The sequence below is a fragment of the Scomber japonicus genome, chromosome 15, assembly GCF_027409825.1.
Source record: "Scomber japonicus isolate fScoJap1 chromosome 15, fScoJap1.pri, whole genome shotgun sequence".
NCBI lineage: Eukaryota > Metazoa > Chordata > Actinopteri > Scombriformes > Scombridae > Scomber > Scomber japonicus.
In genome coordinates this window covers 3,303,835-3,318,179 of record NC_070592.1, presented here as the reverse complement: position 1 = coordinate 3,318,179, position 14,345 = coordinate 3,303,835, and the positions used below count along the sequence as shown (strand labels likewise).

The following is a 14,345-nucleotide window of genomic DNA, read 5'->3' as shown; positions in this document are numbered from 1 at the left end:
AACCCCAACCGGATGAGACAGATGGCCGCCAATCCTCTACTGAACCCATCATCTGCCTCTACCGGGTGGGGTTGAGAACAGAAAGAGAGAGAGAGAGAACACAGAGACAATCTTCTACTGAACCAGATCAGACTGATGAGGTTGATGAAGTGATGCTCTGATGGATCTGAAGATTGTGTGGTGGTGATGGGGAAGGCATCAAGAAAGCTCTAAAGAAGGGGTGTCAAACATGCGACCCGCGAGCCAGAACCAGCCCGTCTAGGGGTGCAATCCGGCCCACTTTCCTTCCATCTGTCCTTTTATTCCTTCCTTCTGTCCTTCCTCTCTACCTTCCCCTTTTCCTTTCTTCGTACGTTCGTTCCTTCTGTCCTTCCATCGGTCCTTCCTTCCTTTCTTCCTTCTGTCCTTCCTCCCTACCTTCCCCTTTTCCTTTCTTCTTTCCTTCCTTCCATCTGTCCTTCATACCTTTCTTACTTCTGTTCTTCCTTCCTTCCTCCCTGCCATCCTTCCTTCCTTCCTCCCTTCCTTCCGTCTTCTCTTTCCTTCCTTCCTACTCTTTAATGCTCCGGCCCCAATGAGATTAAATTGGTCTGTATGTGGCCCTTGAATGAAAGTGAGTTTGACACCTCTGCTCTAAAGCATGATATGATGAGCTGACACAGGAGGTGTGTCAGCATGATATTGGGTTAGATGTGAATTCTGAGCTTTGACAGGGATCAGAATCAGCTGTGAGAAGGATCAGAATGACCGAAGAATGAGAAATAAAACTACCACGTCAGCATTATTTCCAATAACGCAATGAGAATGGCTTAGCTTAGAAACGGTCTCATAATAACAGACAATAACAAAGCATTGTTTCGGGGTTACAACAAAATGAGCTGCGGGTTTGTGATGAATACAAACATTTACAAAGATGTTCATATTCCATTCAAATTGACCTTTGACTGAATACAACATTGGTAAAGAATGTTTCTGACTAAGACACAGAGAAATAAAACACCTGTTGCTTTCTTGTTTTCTGACTCAAATCTATTTCATCACCCTTTGACTTGTTCACATCTGCACACTCAGCCTTTCAGTATTTTTCCAGAGACTGGATCAACGCATTTTGGCTCCCAAGAGGGCACCTTAGCATGCATTTTGGCTCCCAAGAGGGCACCTTGGCTCTCAAGAGGGCACCTTAGCATGCATTTTGGCTCCCAAGAGGGCACCTTGGCTCTCAAGAGGGCACCTTAGCATGCGTTTTGGCTCCCAAGAGGGCACCTTAGCATGCGTTTTGGCTCCCAAGAGGGCACCTTGGCTCTCAAGAGGGCACCTTGGCTCTCAAGAGGGCACCTTAGCATGCATTTTGGCTCCCAAGAGGGCACCTTAGCATGCATTTTGGCTCCCAAGAGGGCACCTTAGCACACATTTTGGCTCCCAAGAGGGCACCTTAGCACACATTTTGGCTCCCAAGAGGGCACCTTAGCACGCATTTTGGCTCCCAAGAGGGCACCTTAGCACACATTTTGGCATTGTGTTTATTAACCCGGGTCAAGAGGGCACCTTAGCACACATTTTGGCTCCCAAGAGGGCACCTTAGCACGCATTTTGGCTCCCAAGAGGGCACCTTAGCACGTGTTTTGGCTCCCAAGAGGGCATGAATACAAACATTTACAAAGATGTTCACATTCCATTCAAATTGACCTTTGATTGACTGAATACAACATTGGTAAAGAATGTTTCTGACTAAGACACGGAGAAATAAAACACCTGTCGCTTTCTTGTTTTCTGACTCAAATCAATTTCATCACCCTTTGACTTGTTCACATCTGCACACTCAGCCTTTCAGTATTTTTCCAGAGACTGGATCAACGCATTTTGGCTCCCAAGAGGGTACCTTAGCACGCGTTTTGGCTCCCAAGAGGGCACCTTAGCACACATTTTGGCTCCCAAGAGGGCACCTTGGCTCCCAAGAGGGCACCTTAGCACACGTTTTGGCTCCCAAGAGGGCACCTTGGCTCCCAAGAGGGCACCTTAGCACACGTTTTGGCTCCCAAGAGGGCACCTTAGCACACGTTTTGGCTCCCAAGAGGGCACCTTAGCACGTGTTTTGGCTCCCAAGAGGGCACCTTAGCACACGTTTTGGCTCCCAAGAGGGCACCTTAGCACACGTTTTGGCTCCCAAGAGGGCACCTTAGCACGTGTTTTGGCTCCCAAGAGGGCACCTTAGCACGTGTTTTGGCTCCCAAGAGGGCACCTTAGCACATGTTTTGGCTCCCAAGAGGGCACCTTAGCACATGTTTTGGCTCCCAAGAGGGCATGAATACAAACATTTACAAAGATGTTCACATTCCATTCAAATTGACCTTTGACTGAATACAACATTGGTAAAGAATGTTTCTGACTAAGACACAGAGAAATAAAACACCTGTCGCTTTCTTGTTTTCTGACTCAAATCAATTTCATCACCCTTTGACTTGTTCACATCTGCACACTCAGCCTTTCAGTATTTTTTCAGAGACTGGATCAGAGTAGATTTATGTGTGTTATGAAGACGTCTTGTGCATGTTCTGACAGATTTCCTGGATCTCTCACGTTTTGTTCCGGTGGGACGCACGGCTATGACAACGACTTCGAGAGCATGCACGTGAGCACTTTCTATTCCCTGCTAGACTATTAGTCACAGTCGTCAGTCAGCAACCGTTATGCTATTTTAATAGCATTCCACTTCATGTTCAATTTTCACTTCCTTTTTTTTTGACTGTTTTTGACTCAAGTTCAAATTTATATTGTGTCACAGAAATATCTCTTTTCTTTCTTCGTTCTCTTTTTCTTCCAGGCCATGTTCCTTAGTTACGGACCCAAGTTTCAGCACCAAACAGAAATTGAGCCGTTCTCCAACATTGAGCTGTACAATCTCATGTGCGGTAAGCTTCCAATCAGAGTAAATAAAGCCGATCTGAAGCAAACAAATAAACATTGTGATTTGCTTTGAGATTCGGAGCTGTACAAGACAAACAACAGCAATTACACTCAAAGCTCTGATTTTATCTTACAGTCATTAGATGAGCCAGTAGGGGCTTTAAAATTGCTCGTGGTAAATGATGCTGTAGAAAGAATGACTTGGATGTGGAAACTAGCTATGACTAAAACAAAAGATTAAACAAGGTAATTGTTTTTTTACTAAATGGATCAAAACATGCAGAGACACAGATGTTGTTTACAAGCTAAACAGTTCATGTCCAATTATCCCATGCAGATGTGCTACAGATCGCTCCTAGTGATAACAACGGGACCCATGGCAGTATGAACCACGTGCTGAGGGAGCCCTACTACACACCGCTGGCCCCTGCAGAGCAGAGCGGCCCTGCTGAGTGTCCACTAGTCAGCCTCGACCCTACAGACAACCTGGGATGCTCCTGTCCTGGTCTGGTGAGTACCCATGTTACTGAAACCATGTGGGACCCAGTTCAAACCCATTCTCACACTTAAATGGTGATTTATTAAACCCTCCTGTTGTCCTCGAGTCAAGGGAGGATGGAAGGACAGAGGAAAGAAGGAAGGGAGGAAAGAAGGAAGGGGGATGGAGGAAGGAAAGAAGGAAGGAAGGTAGGAAGGAAGGAAGGATGGATGGACAGAGGAAAGAAAAAGGGAGGAAAGAAGGAAGAGGGATGGAGGAAGGAAGGAAGGAAGGTCAGAGGAAAGAAGGAAGGGTGGACAGAAGGAATGAAGAAAGGGGGATGGAAGAAGAAAAGAAGGAAGGGAGGAAGGAAAAAAGAGAGAAGGAGAGAGGAAGGACAGATGGAAGGAAGGAAAGGAGGAAAGAAGGAAGAGAGGAAAGAAGGAAAGGGATGGAGGAAGGAAAGAAGGGAGGAAGGAAACAACAGACGGGGTCAATTTGACCCGGGTTAATAAACACAATGTCAAATTTGCCTCTACAGAAATGTGTATCAGCTGTTTGGCATATTCAGAGTCACATGACACAGGAAGTCACAGGAAGAAATTAGTTCAGGGTGTTTTTATAGCTTTAAAATGTATCACTCAGGCTCACATGCATGTTCAGCTCAGATTTCCTCAGAAAAACAGAGGGAATCATTTTAAAAACAACTCTCTGGCGTCTGATTCATGAGGCGTGCACAAGCTTGTCTTCAGCCAATATTCATGAATCTGAATTATTCTCGTACTGAATGGATTCCAAGCAAGCTATTAGTGAAAGGAGATGCCCAAACAAGTACTGCTCTGCAAACTGGGAAGCCATGAAGTTTTCCCTTGAATGGATGATTGATTGGCTAGGGGTTGTGAAAATCTGAGGAAGAGGAGGAGCAGGAGGAGGAGGGAGGAGGAGGAGGAGGAGGAGAAAGAAAAAGAAGAAGAGGAGGAGGAGAAGGAAGAAGAAGGAAGAAGAAGAAGAAGAATGAGGAGGAGGAGGAGGAGAAGGAAGAAGAAGAAGAAGAAGAATGAGGAGGAGAACGAAGAAGAAGAAGAAGAATGAGGAGGAGGAGGAGGAGAAGGAAGAAGAAGAAGAAGAAGAATGAGGAGGAGAAGGAAGAAGAAGAAGAAGAATGGGGAGGAGGAGAAGAAGAAGAAGAAGAATGAGGAGGAGGAGGAGGAGAAGGAAGAAGAAGAAGAAGAGGAGGAGGAGAAGGAAGAAGAAGAAGAAGAGGAGGAGAAGAAGAAGAAGAATGAGGAGGAGGAGAAGGAAGAAAAAGAAGAAGAGGAGGAGGAGAAAGAAGAAGAAGAAGAATGAGGAGGAGGAAGAAGGAGAAGGAGAAGGAAGAAGAAGAAGAAGAATGAGGAGGAGGAGAAGGAAGAAGAAGAGGAGGAGGAGGAGAAGGAAGAAGAAGAAGAGGAGGAGGAGAAGGAAGAAGAAGAGGAGGAGGAGAAGAAGAAGAATGAGGAGGAGGAGAAGGAAGAAGAAGAAGAATGAGGAGGAGGAGGAGGAGAAGGAAGAAAAGGAAGAAGAAGAAGAATGAGGAGGAGAAGGAAGGAGAAGGAGGAGGAGGAGGAGAAGGAAGAAGAAGAAGAATGAGGAGGAGGAGAAGGAAGAAGAAGAAGAATGAGGAGGAGAAGGAAGGAGAAGAGGAGGAGAAGGAAGGAGAAGAGGAGGAGAAGGAAGAAGAAGGAGGAGGAGGAGGAGAAGGAAGGAGAAGAGGAGGAGGAGGAGGAGAAGGAAGGAGAAGAAGGAGGAGGAGGAGAAGGAAGAAGAAGAAGGAGGAGGAGAAGTAAGAAGAAGAAGAGGAGGAGGAGGAGGAGAAGGAAGAAGAAGAGGAGGAGGAGGAGGAAGAAGAAGGAGAAGAAGGAAGAAGAAGAGGAGGAGGAGAAGGAAGAAGAAGGAGAAGAAGGAAGAAGAAGAGGAGGAGGAGAAGGAAGAAGAAGGAGAAGAAGAAGAAGAAGAAGAAGAAGAAGAAGGAAGAAGAAGGAGGAGGAGAAGGAAGAAGAAGGAGGAGGAGAAGGAAGAAGAAGAAGAAGAAATTAAACTATCAGACTAAACAGTGAACTTATGACCAAAAATGTATATCACGGTATTTTTCAAAATAAAAGCGTTGGTTTCACGGTATATGAAGGTTTTCTTTTTTCACCTTAGCACGCGTTCTGGTTCTCAAGAGGGCACCTTAGCACGCGTTCTGGTTCTCAAGAGGGCACCTTAACATGGGTTTTGGCTCCAAAGAGGGCACCTTAGCACGCGTTTATTGTAACTTTACTCGATTACTCAACTTCAGTAATCTTTAAATATGAGACGGAGAACAGAAGTCGTTGAACAGCCAACTGGGATCTTTATTACAGATATTCAGCATCAATACAAACAGCAACGATAGACCAACGAACGACAAAACATCCCCGAGGCCCCGAGGCACGCCCTTACAGACCCTTTATACCATTGATTGTGTGTGGTGTCGTGCGTCATTGTGTGCATGCACTAGGTCAAGTTGACCTGGCATGTTCAGGCTAATATTCAGTTCCTGGAAGTCTATTCTTAAGTGGTGTTGACCAGATCTCCTGGAAATGTTAGACATGGTGAAAAACAACTCCTTACAAAGAGTTGATGTAATAAACATGGTGAGGCCTGTTGAGCAATCTACTAACTAACCTTTCACCTCTACTGGTGTTTTCCCCATTCTCACTTCTGATACACATCATGTGGTATCTGCTTCTACACGTTCTGGTTCTCAAGAGGGCACCTTAGCACATATTTTGGCTCCCAAGAGGGCACCTTAGCACGCATTTTGGCTCCCAAGAGGGCACCTTAGCACGCATTTTGGCTCTCAAGAGGGCACCTTAGCACATATTTTGTCTCCCAAGAGGGCACCTTAGCATGTGTTTTGTCTCCCAAGAGGGCACCTTAGCATGTGTTCTGGCTCCCAAGAGGGCACCTTAGCACGCATTTTGGCTCTCAAGAGGGCACCTTAGCATGCGTTTTGGCTCCCAAGAGGGCACCTTAGCACATATTTTGGCTCCCAAGAGGGCACCTTAGCACATATTTTGGCTCTCAAGAGGGCACCTTAGCATGCGTTTTGGCTCCCAAGAGGGCACCTTAGCACATATTTTGGCTCCCAAGAGGGCACCTTAGCACACGTTTTGGCTCCCAAGAGGGCACCTTAGCACACGTTCTGGCTCCCAAGAGGGCACCTTAGCACATGTTTTGGCTCTCAAGAGGGCACCTTAGTGTGTTTTGCCAACTACCAGCAGAACTGAAATCATTTTTAAATCCAGGTTAAAAACATTTCTCTTCTCCTGAGCTTATGATTGAGCTCTTTTAAAGCACTTTACATTTTGCACTCTACGTCCTTTTAATGATTTTAAAGCTAATCATTATTTTATGCTGCAATCTTACATTTAATGCTCTATTCTAGCATTTTATTTGTCTTTTTATTTATCTTTTTTTTAACTGTATGTTTCAATGTTTCTCAAATTGCATGTTTTTCTGTTTTATGTAAAGCACATTGAGTTTCCATTGTGTAAGAAAGGCGCTATATAAATAAAACTGCCTTGCCTTGCCTCAGGCGGATTCAAACAGCAGTCAAACTTTATGGTGCAAATGAAATAAATTTAGACTGGTAATATTACCGAAAGCTAAACGCTGCTAAAGACATCAGTCATTTCCTACTGATCGACCGCAGAGCTAGCTTAATCATGACATGAATCGCTGACTCAGATGCTGTGTCATTTATTAAAAATGCATGTGTCTGAGTAAAGAGGAACTCAGACAGATGTTAACAAGGGAAGCCAGCAGCTGGAGAAGCTTCTGTGGTTTTGCTCGTGAGAAAAACAGAGAAGTAAAAACCGCGAGATAATATATATGCTGTGATGCAGTTTGTCACATTTACTATAGCAGCGAACTGAGCAGCTGAAAGTCAACTTCAAAATAAGATGCGTTATATATCCTAAAAAGTATGTAGACCAGGGATGTCAAACATGCGGCCCGTGGGCCAGATTCGGCCCGCCGAGGGGTCCAATCCGGCCCACTTTCCTTATTCCTCCCTTCCTTCCATCTTCCCTTCCTTCCTCCTGTCTTCTTTTTCTTTCTTCCTTCCTTCTTTCCTGTCTTTTTTTACTTCCTTCCTTCCTTCCTTCTGTCTTTCATTCCTAGTCTTCTCTTCCTTTTCCTCCTTTTTCTCCTTCCTTATTCCCTTTCTTCCTTCCATCTTACCTTCCGTGCTTCCTTCCTTTCTTCCTTCTATCTGTCATTCCTCCCTTCCTTCCTTCCATCTTTCCTTTCTTCCTTCCTTCCTTCCTTCCTTCCTTCCTTCCTTCCTTCCTTTCTGTCTTCCTTCCTTCCTTCCTTCCATCTGTCATTCCTCCCTTCCTTCCTTCCATCTTTCCTTCCTTCTTTCCTTTCTTCCTCCCTTCCATCTTTTTAATGATCCGGCTCCCCTGATGTAGACAGTCCAGTTAGAGGAGATGCTAGTGAACAGTGTGCCTCCAGCTGTTTGGGTTTGTGCCTTTCTTATTTCAACGTGACAAATCCCTCGTGCAAAAAGTTATTTAAACATATTTCATTTGTTTATTTGAAGACTTTGAAACCAAACCAAGAATATCAGACATCTATATTTAGAAATATATACAATGACGCACCAACTCCACTGATGCTGCAGTCTTCTACAGAATTTCTTACTGTTCACAGATGAGTTGATTTGAGAAATAAAACATTTTGGATATTTCCCACATTAAAGACTGGAAGAGTATCACTCACTGCATGCTGACAGGAAGTCTTTGAGTAAGAGATGCAATGATTTACTTGTAAAATTAAAACCATATTTCCAGTCATTTAATTGTATTTGATTCATCGTTATTCTGTTATACTGACGAACCTCTGCACTACGCTTATCCATATTTATTCTAATTAAACTGATTCAGGCAGTTTAAACTAAAAACTAGGGCTGTCAAACGATTAATTTTTTTAATCGGGATTAATCGCAGAATTTCCATAGTTAATCGCGATTAATGGCGTTTTGAATTGCATGTTTAAAATCCTGTTATTTTCCATTTGAAGGCAGTTTTAAGCCCATAATGTAAAGCATTTCTTACCAGAGTGTCTTAACTGGGAATCAATCACGGCTCTGCTGCGACTCCCACACTCCAAAATGGTCCTTTGGTGGAGCTGAGGCTGGCTTGGCTGCACCTGGGTGTTTAGCGTGGAGGTGCTAACTCAAACTCCACGTACTCCGGTGGTAGTTAAACTCCGTTTGACACAGGTTGCATTTTACTTTTGACTTGTCAACTGAAGCGTCTGGAAGTGTTTTAAAGTTAAACAAGCCGTTCAAAAGTCCAGTAGCTCTCTTACTTTCCATCAGCGCGGTAGGTTTACTGCAGGAGGCCACTTCAAAGCATAGCACTACAGCTAGAGGAGCCGTCTACGGGGGAGTAGAAGGGACAAAAAGGCTTGCAACATTAAAATGAGATTTAAAAAATTAACGCGTTATGGATTGCATTAATGTAACCGCGATAGTTTGTTCTGAATATGTAAAGCACTTTGAGTTACGTCGTGATATATGAAAAATGCTATACAAGTAAATCTTGATTGACAGACAAGCATATGATGTCATATTGTATCACATTTAATCTGTAAATATACCATCCCAGTTTTTAAACAATAATTTAACTTTAATTTTCTTTCCATTTTTTCTCTTCAGAATGAAAGTGTCGCCAACAGCCGTCTGGATCTGACAGCAGAGGAAAGTAAGAAAAATATGATATTATAACCTCAGATTATAAGAACATAGGATTCAGTTTCCTGTTCTTTTGTACCTTAACCCTTCCTGTCATCCTCCCGGGTCAAATTGACCCTGTCTGTTTTGTCTGTTCCTTCTCTCCTCCCTTCCTTCCTTCCTTCCTTCCTCCCTCCGTCTTTCCTTCCTTCCTTCCTTCTTCCCTCCTTTCCTTCCTTCCGTCTTCCTCCCTTCCATCTTTTCTTCCTTCCTTCCTATCCTTCCTTTCTCCTTCCTTCTTTCCTTCCTCCCTCCTTTCTTTCCTTCTTCCTCCCTTCCATCCTCCCTCCCTTCCTTCCTTTCCTTCCTTTTTCCTCCCTTCCATCCTTCCTTCCTCGCTTCCTCCCTCCTTCTTTCTTCCCTTCCTTCCTTCCTCCCTCCTTTCCTTCCTTCTTCCTCCCTCCTTCTTTCCTTCCCTTCTATCTTCCCCTCTACCTTCCTCCCTTCCTTTCTTCCTCCCTCCCTTCTTCTCCTTCTCTCTTTCTTTCCTCCCCCTACCTTCCTCCCTCCCTTTTCCTTTTCTTTCCTTCCCCTACCTTCCTCCCTTCTTTCCTTCTTCCTCTCTTCCATCCTTCCTTCTTCCTCCCTTCCTTCCTTGACTCGAGAACAACAGGAAGATTAAATGTCTCCAAGATCGTAATTTTGTTATTTTTATTTCCTATATTTTTAGATTCTGGACCATTTCCTTTAAAAATGCAGTTGTTGTAAATTTGTCCAAATATCACAACTGAAGACACTTTGAGGAAACCGATTGTCGGTCAGTCGGTTTCCTCAAAGTGTCTCAGTCAGTCTCATTTGTGATTTTCAGGACTGTCAAAACTCAGCTGCACCTTTTCCCTCTTTCAGAGACGGCTGCAGAGAGGAAGCACATGCTGTTCGGTCGTCCACAGATGCTGCAGACTGATCAGAGTTACTGCATCCTTCATCAGGAGGGATTCATCTCCGGCTACAGCCACAAAGCTCTGATGCCTCTGTGGAGCTCCTTCACCGTCGACAAGCCGGTAAGCACGAGGGGGAATATCAATTTAAACTTAAACTAGAACAGGGGTGTCAAACATGCGGCCCGTGGGCCAGAACCGGCCCGCCGAGGGGTGCAATCCGGCCCACTTTCCTTCCTGTGTTCTTTTCCTTCCTTCCATCTGTCCTACCTCCCTACCTTCCTTATTTCCTTTCTTTGTTCCTTCCTTCCATCTGTCCTTCCTTCCTTTCTTCCTTATGTCCTTCCTTCCTTTCTTCCTTCTGTCCTTCCTCCCTACCTTCCAATTTTCCTGTCTTCCTTCCGTCTATCCTTACTCCCTTTCTTCCATCTGTCCTTCCTACCTCCCTTCCTTTTTCCACCCCTTCCTTCCTTCCATCTGTCCTTCCTACCTCCCTTCCTTTTTCCACCCCTTCCTTCCTTCCATCTGTCCTTCCTCCCTACCTTCCTTTTTTCCTGTCTTCCTTCCATCTGTCCTTACTCCCTTTCTTCCATCTGTCCTTCCTCCCTACCTTCCTTTTTTCCTGTCTACCTTCCATCTGTCCTTCCTCCCTACCTTCCTTTTTTCCTGTCTTCCATCTGTCCTTACTCCCTTTCTTCCATCTGTCCTTCCTCCCTACCTTCCTTTTTTCCTGTCTACCTTCCATCTGTCCTTACTCCCTTTGTTCCATCTGTCCTTCCTCCCTCCCTTCCCTTTTCCACCCCTTCCTTCCTTCCATATGTCCTTCCTCCCTACCTTCCTTTGTCCACCCCTTCCTTCCTTCCTTCCTTCCATCTGTCCTTCCTCCCTCCCTTCCTTTTTCCACCCCTTCCTTCCTTCCATCTGTCCTTCCTCCCTACCTTCCAATTTTCCTGTCTTCCTTCCATCTGTCCTTACTCCCTTTCTTCCATCTGTCCTCCCTCCCTACCTTCCTTTTTCCACCCCTTCCTTCCTTCCATATGTCCTTCCTCCCTACCTTCCTTTGTCCACCCCTTCCTTACTCCCTTTCTTCCATCTATCCTTCCTCCCTCCCTTCCTTTTTTCCACCCCTTCCTTCCTTCCATATGTCCTTCCTCCCTACCTTCATTTTTTCCTTTCTTCATTCCTTCCTTCCTGTCTATCCTTCCATCTGTCCTTACTCCCTTTCTTCCATTTGTCCTTCTTCCCTACATTCCTTTTTTCCTTTCTTCGTTCCTTCCTTCCTTCCATCTGTCCTCCTGTCTTTCTTTCCTTCCTTCCTTCCTTCCTTCCTTCCTTCCTTCCTTCCTTCCCTCCATCTTTTTAATGATCCGGCCCACATGAGATCAAATTGGCCTCTATTTGGCCCTTGAATGAAGATGAGTTTGACACCTCAGAGACAGAGAGAGAGAGAGAGAGCTGCACAGGAACATGACTAATCTGACATCTGCTTCATATCGTTCCACTTACTGTTGTGACAGTCACAGCTGAGATATTTATTTTGTGTTTCAGTGAACATTTTTAACACATTAGTACTAGTTCTCATAACACCACAGAAAGCATGACGAGTCTAGTGTGTGTAAAACAAGACTTAACATGCTCGAAACGGTGCAAAAACTCTCCTTAACATCCACATCCTCCAGTACTGTGCTGAACAATTAGTGCTTATATTGAATTGAATTGTCTTTATTGTCTTTGGCATTGAGGTCAATACAACGAAATTTAAAAATAGCTCCATCCTCGTCCTCATCACTCACACACACACACACACACACACACACACACACACACACACACACACACACACACACACACACACACATCTCATACTTAATTAACACACATAGATACATACACCTCATACCCATGCACTTACACACACAGACACACACACACACACACACACACACACACGCATCTCATACTTAAATAACACATATAGATACATACACCTCATACCCATGCACTTACACACACACACACACACACACACACACATCTCATACTTAAATAACACATATAGATACATACACCTCATACCCATGCACTTACACACACACACACACACACACACACACACACACACACACATCTCATACTTAATTAACACACATAGATACATACACCTCATACCCATGCACTTACACACACACACACACACACACACACACACACACACACACACACACACACACATCTCATACTTAATTAACACACATAGATACATACATCTCATACCCATGCACTTACACACACAGACACACACAGACACACACACACACACAGACACACACACACACACACACACACACAGACACACACACACACACACACACACACACACATAAAAACTCATCATTAAAGTGCATACATGGTATATAAAGTGCACTTAGTGATTGCACATCTTCAACTCTGCAAGTTCCTGCAAGCTTCACATCCTCCATCATGGTCCTAGTCTCCAAAAAACTAAAGATCACACAGCTCCTTGACGACAGGACTCGTTGCTCGGACTCCTTGTGGCCATGAAGGTTCTTGAGAGGCTGAACCTGCACCACCAATAACTGACCACCTGGTGGACCCCATGTGTCGGTGTGCTGGAATAACAGGTCTACACTTTCTATGTCAGGATCCTTGTTCATTGGCTTCAGCTGCACAGCTCTAACCCTAACCCCTAACCCCTAACCCCTAACCCTAATCATTAACCCTAATCATTAACCCTAATCATGAACCCTAACCCTAATCATGAACCCTAATCATTAACCCTAATCATGAACCCTAATCATGAACCCTAATCATTAACCCTAATCATTAACCCTAACCCTAATCATGAACCCTAATCATGAACCCTAACCCTAAACCCTAATCATTAACCCTAACCCTAACCCTAATCATGAACCCTAATCCTAATCATTAACCCCAACCCTAATCATGACCCCAACCCTAATCATGAACCCTAATCCTAATCATGAACCCTAACCCCTAACCCTAATCATGAACCCTAACCCTAATCATGAACCCTTACCCTAATCATGAACCCTAACCCCTAACCCTAATCATGAACCCTAATCCTAATCATTAACCCCAACCCTAATCATGACCCCCAACCCTAATCATGAACCCTAACCCTAATCATGAACCCTAATCATGAACCCTAACCCTAATCATGAACCCTAACCCTAATCATGAACCCTAACCCTAATCATGAACCCTAACTCTAATCATGAACCCTAACCCCTAACCCTAATCATGAACCCCAACCCTAATCATGAACCCTAACCCTAATCATGAACCCTAACTCCTAACCCTAATTGTTAACCCTAACCCTAATCATTCATCATGAACCCTAATCATGAGGGTTCATGATCATCATCAATCATGAACCCTAACCCTAATCATGAACCCTAACCCTAATCATGAACCCTAACCCTAACCCCTGATCATTAGCCCTTATCATGAATCCTAACCCCTAACCCTAATCGTGAACCCTAACCCTAATCGTGAACCCTAACCCTAATCATGAACCCTAACCCTAATCATGAACCCTAACCCTAATCATTAACCCTAACCCTAATCATGAACCCTAACCCCTAACCCTAATTGTTAACCCTTATCATGAACCCTAACCCCTAACCCTAATTGTTGACCCTAACCCTAATCATTAACCCTAACCCCTAACCCTAATCATGAACCCTAACCCCTAACCCTAATCATGAACCCTAACCCTAACCATGAACCCTAATCATGAACCCTAACCCCTAACCCTAATCATGAACCCCAACCCTAATCATTAACCCTTATCATGAACCCTAACCCCTAACCCTAATCATGAACCCTAACCCTAATCATTAACCCTTATCATGAACCCTAACCCCTAACCCTAATTGTTAACCCTAACCCTAATCATTAACCCTAACCCTAATCATTAACCCTAATTGTGAACCCTAACCCTAATCATGAACCCTTACCCTAATCGTGACCCCTAACCCCTAACCCTAATCATTAACCCTAACCCTAATCGTGAACCCTAACCCCTAACCCTAATCATGAACCCCAACCCCTTGACTAAACATTTCAATTAATAACTATTCCAACTGGTTTATTTTACTTTTACCTTTACTTAAATAATGCCGACACTGAGTTTCAGCTCAGCTGTCTCCTGCTTCTCTGTTCAGCGCCTCGAAGGCTCATATGTGATGATTCAGCTTTGATTGAGTTGTTTGGTACCAGATCAAAATATTCATCT

At 44.2% G+C, this 14,345-nt stretch overlaps 1 protein-coding gene across 1 annotated transcript in view; it reads left to right on the top strand.

Annotated features, from left to right (window-relative positions):
- Positions 1–14,345, top strand: part of LOC128374592 (venom phosphodiesterase 2) — a 64,461-nt gene that overhangs the window by 26,210 nt on the left and 23,906 nt on the right. Inside the window, 5 exon segments of the mRNA XM_053334837.1 lie at positions 2,560–2,629; positions 2,822–2,909; positions 3,242–3,414; positions 9,114–9,159; positions 10,035–10,189. Coding sequence (XP_053190812.1) covers positions 2,560–2,629; positions 2,822–2,909; positions 3,242–3,414; positions 9,114–9,159; positions 10,035–10,189 — 532 coding nt within the window.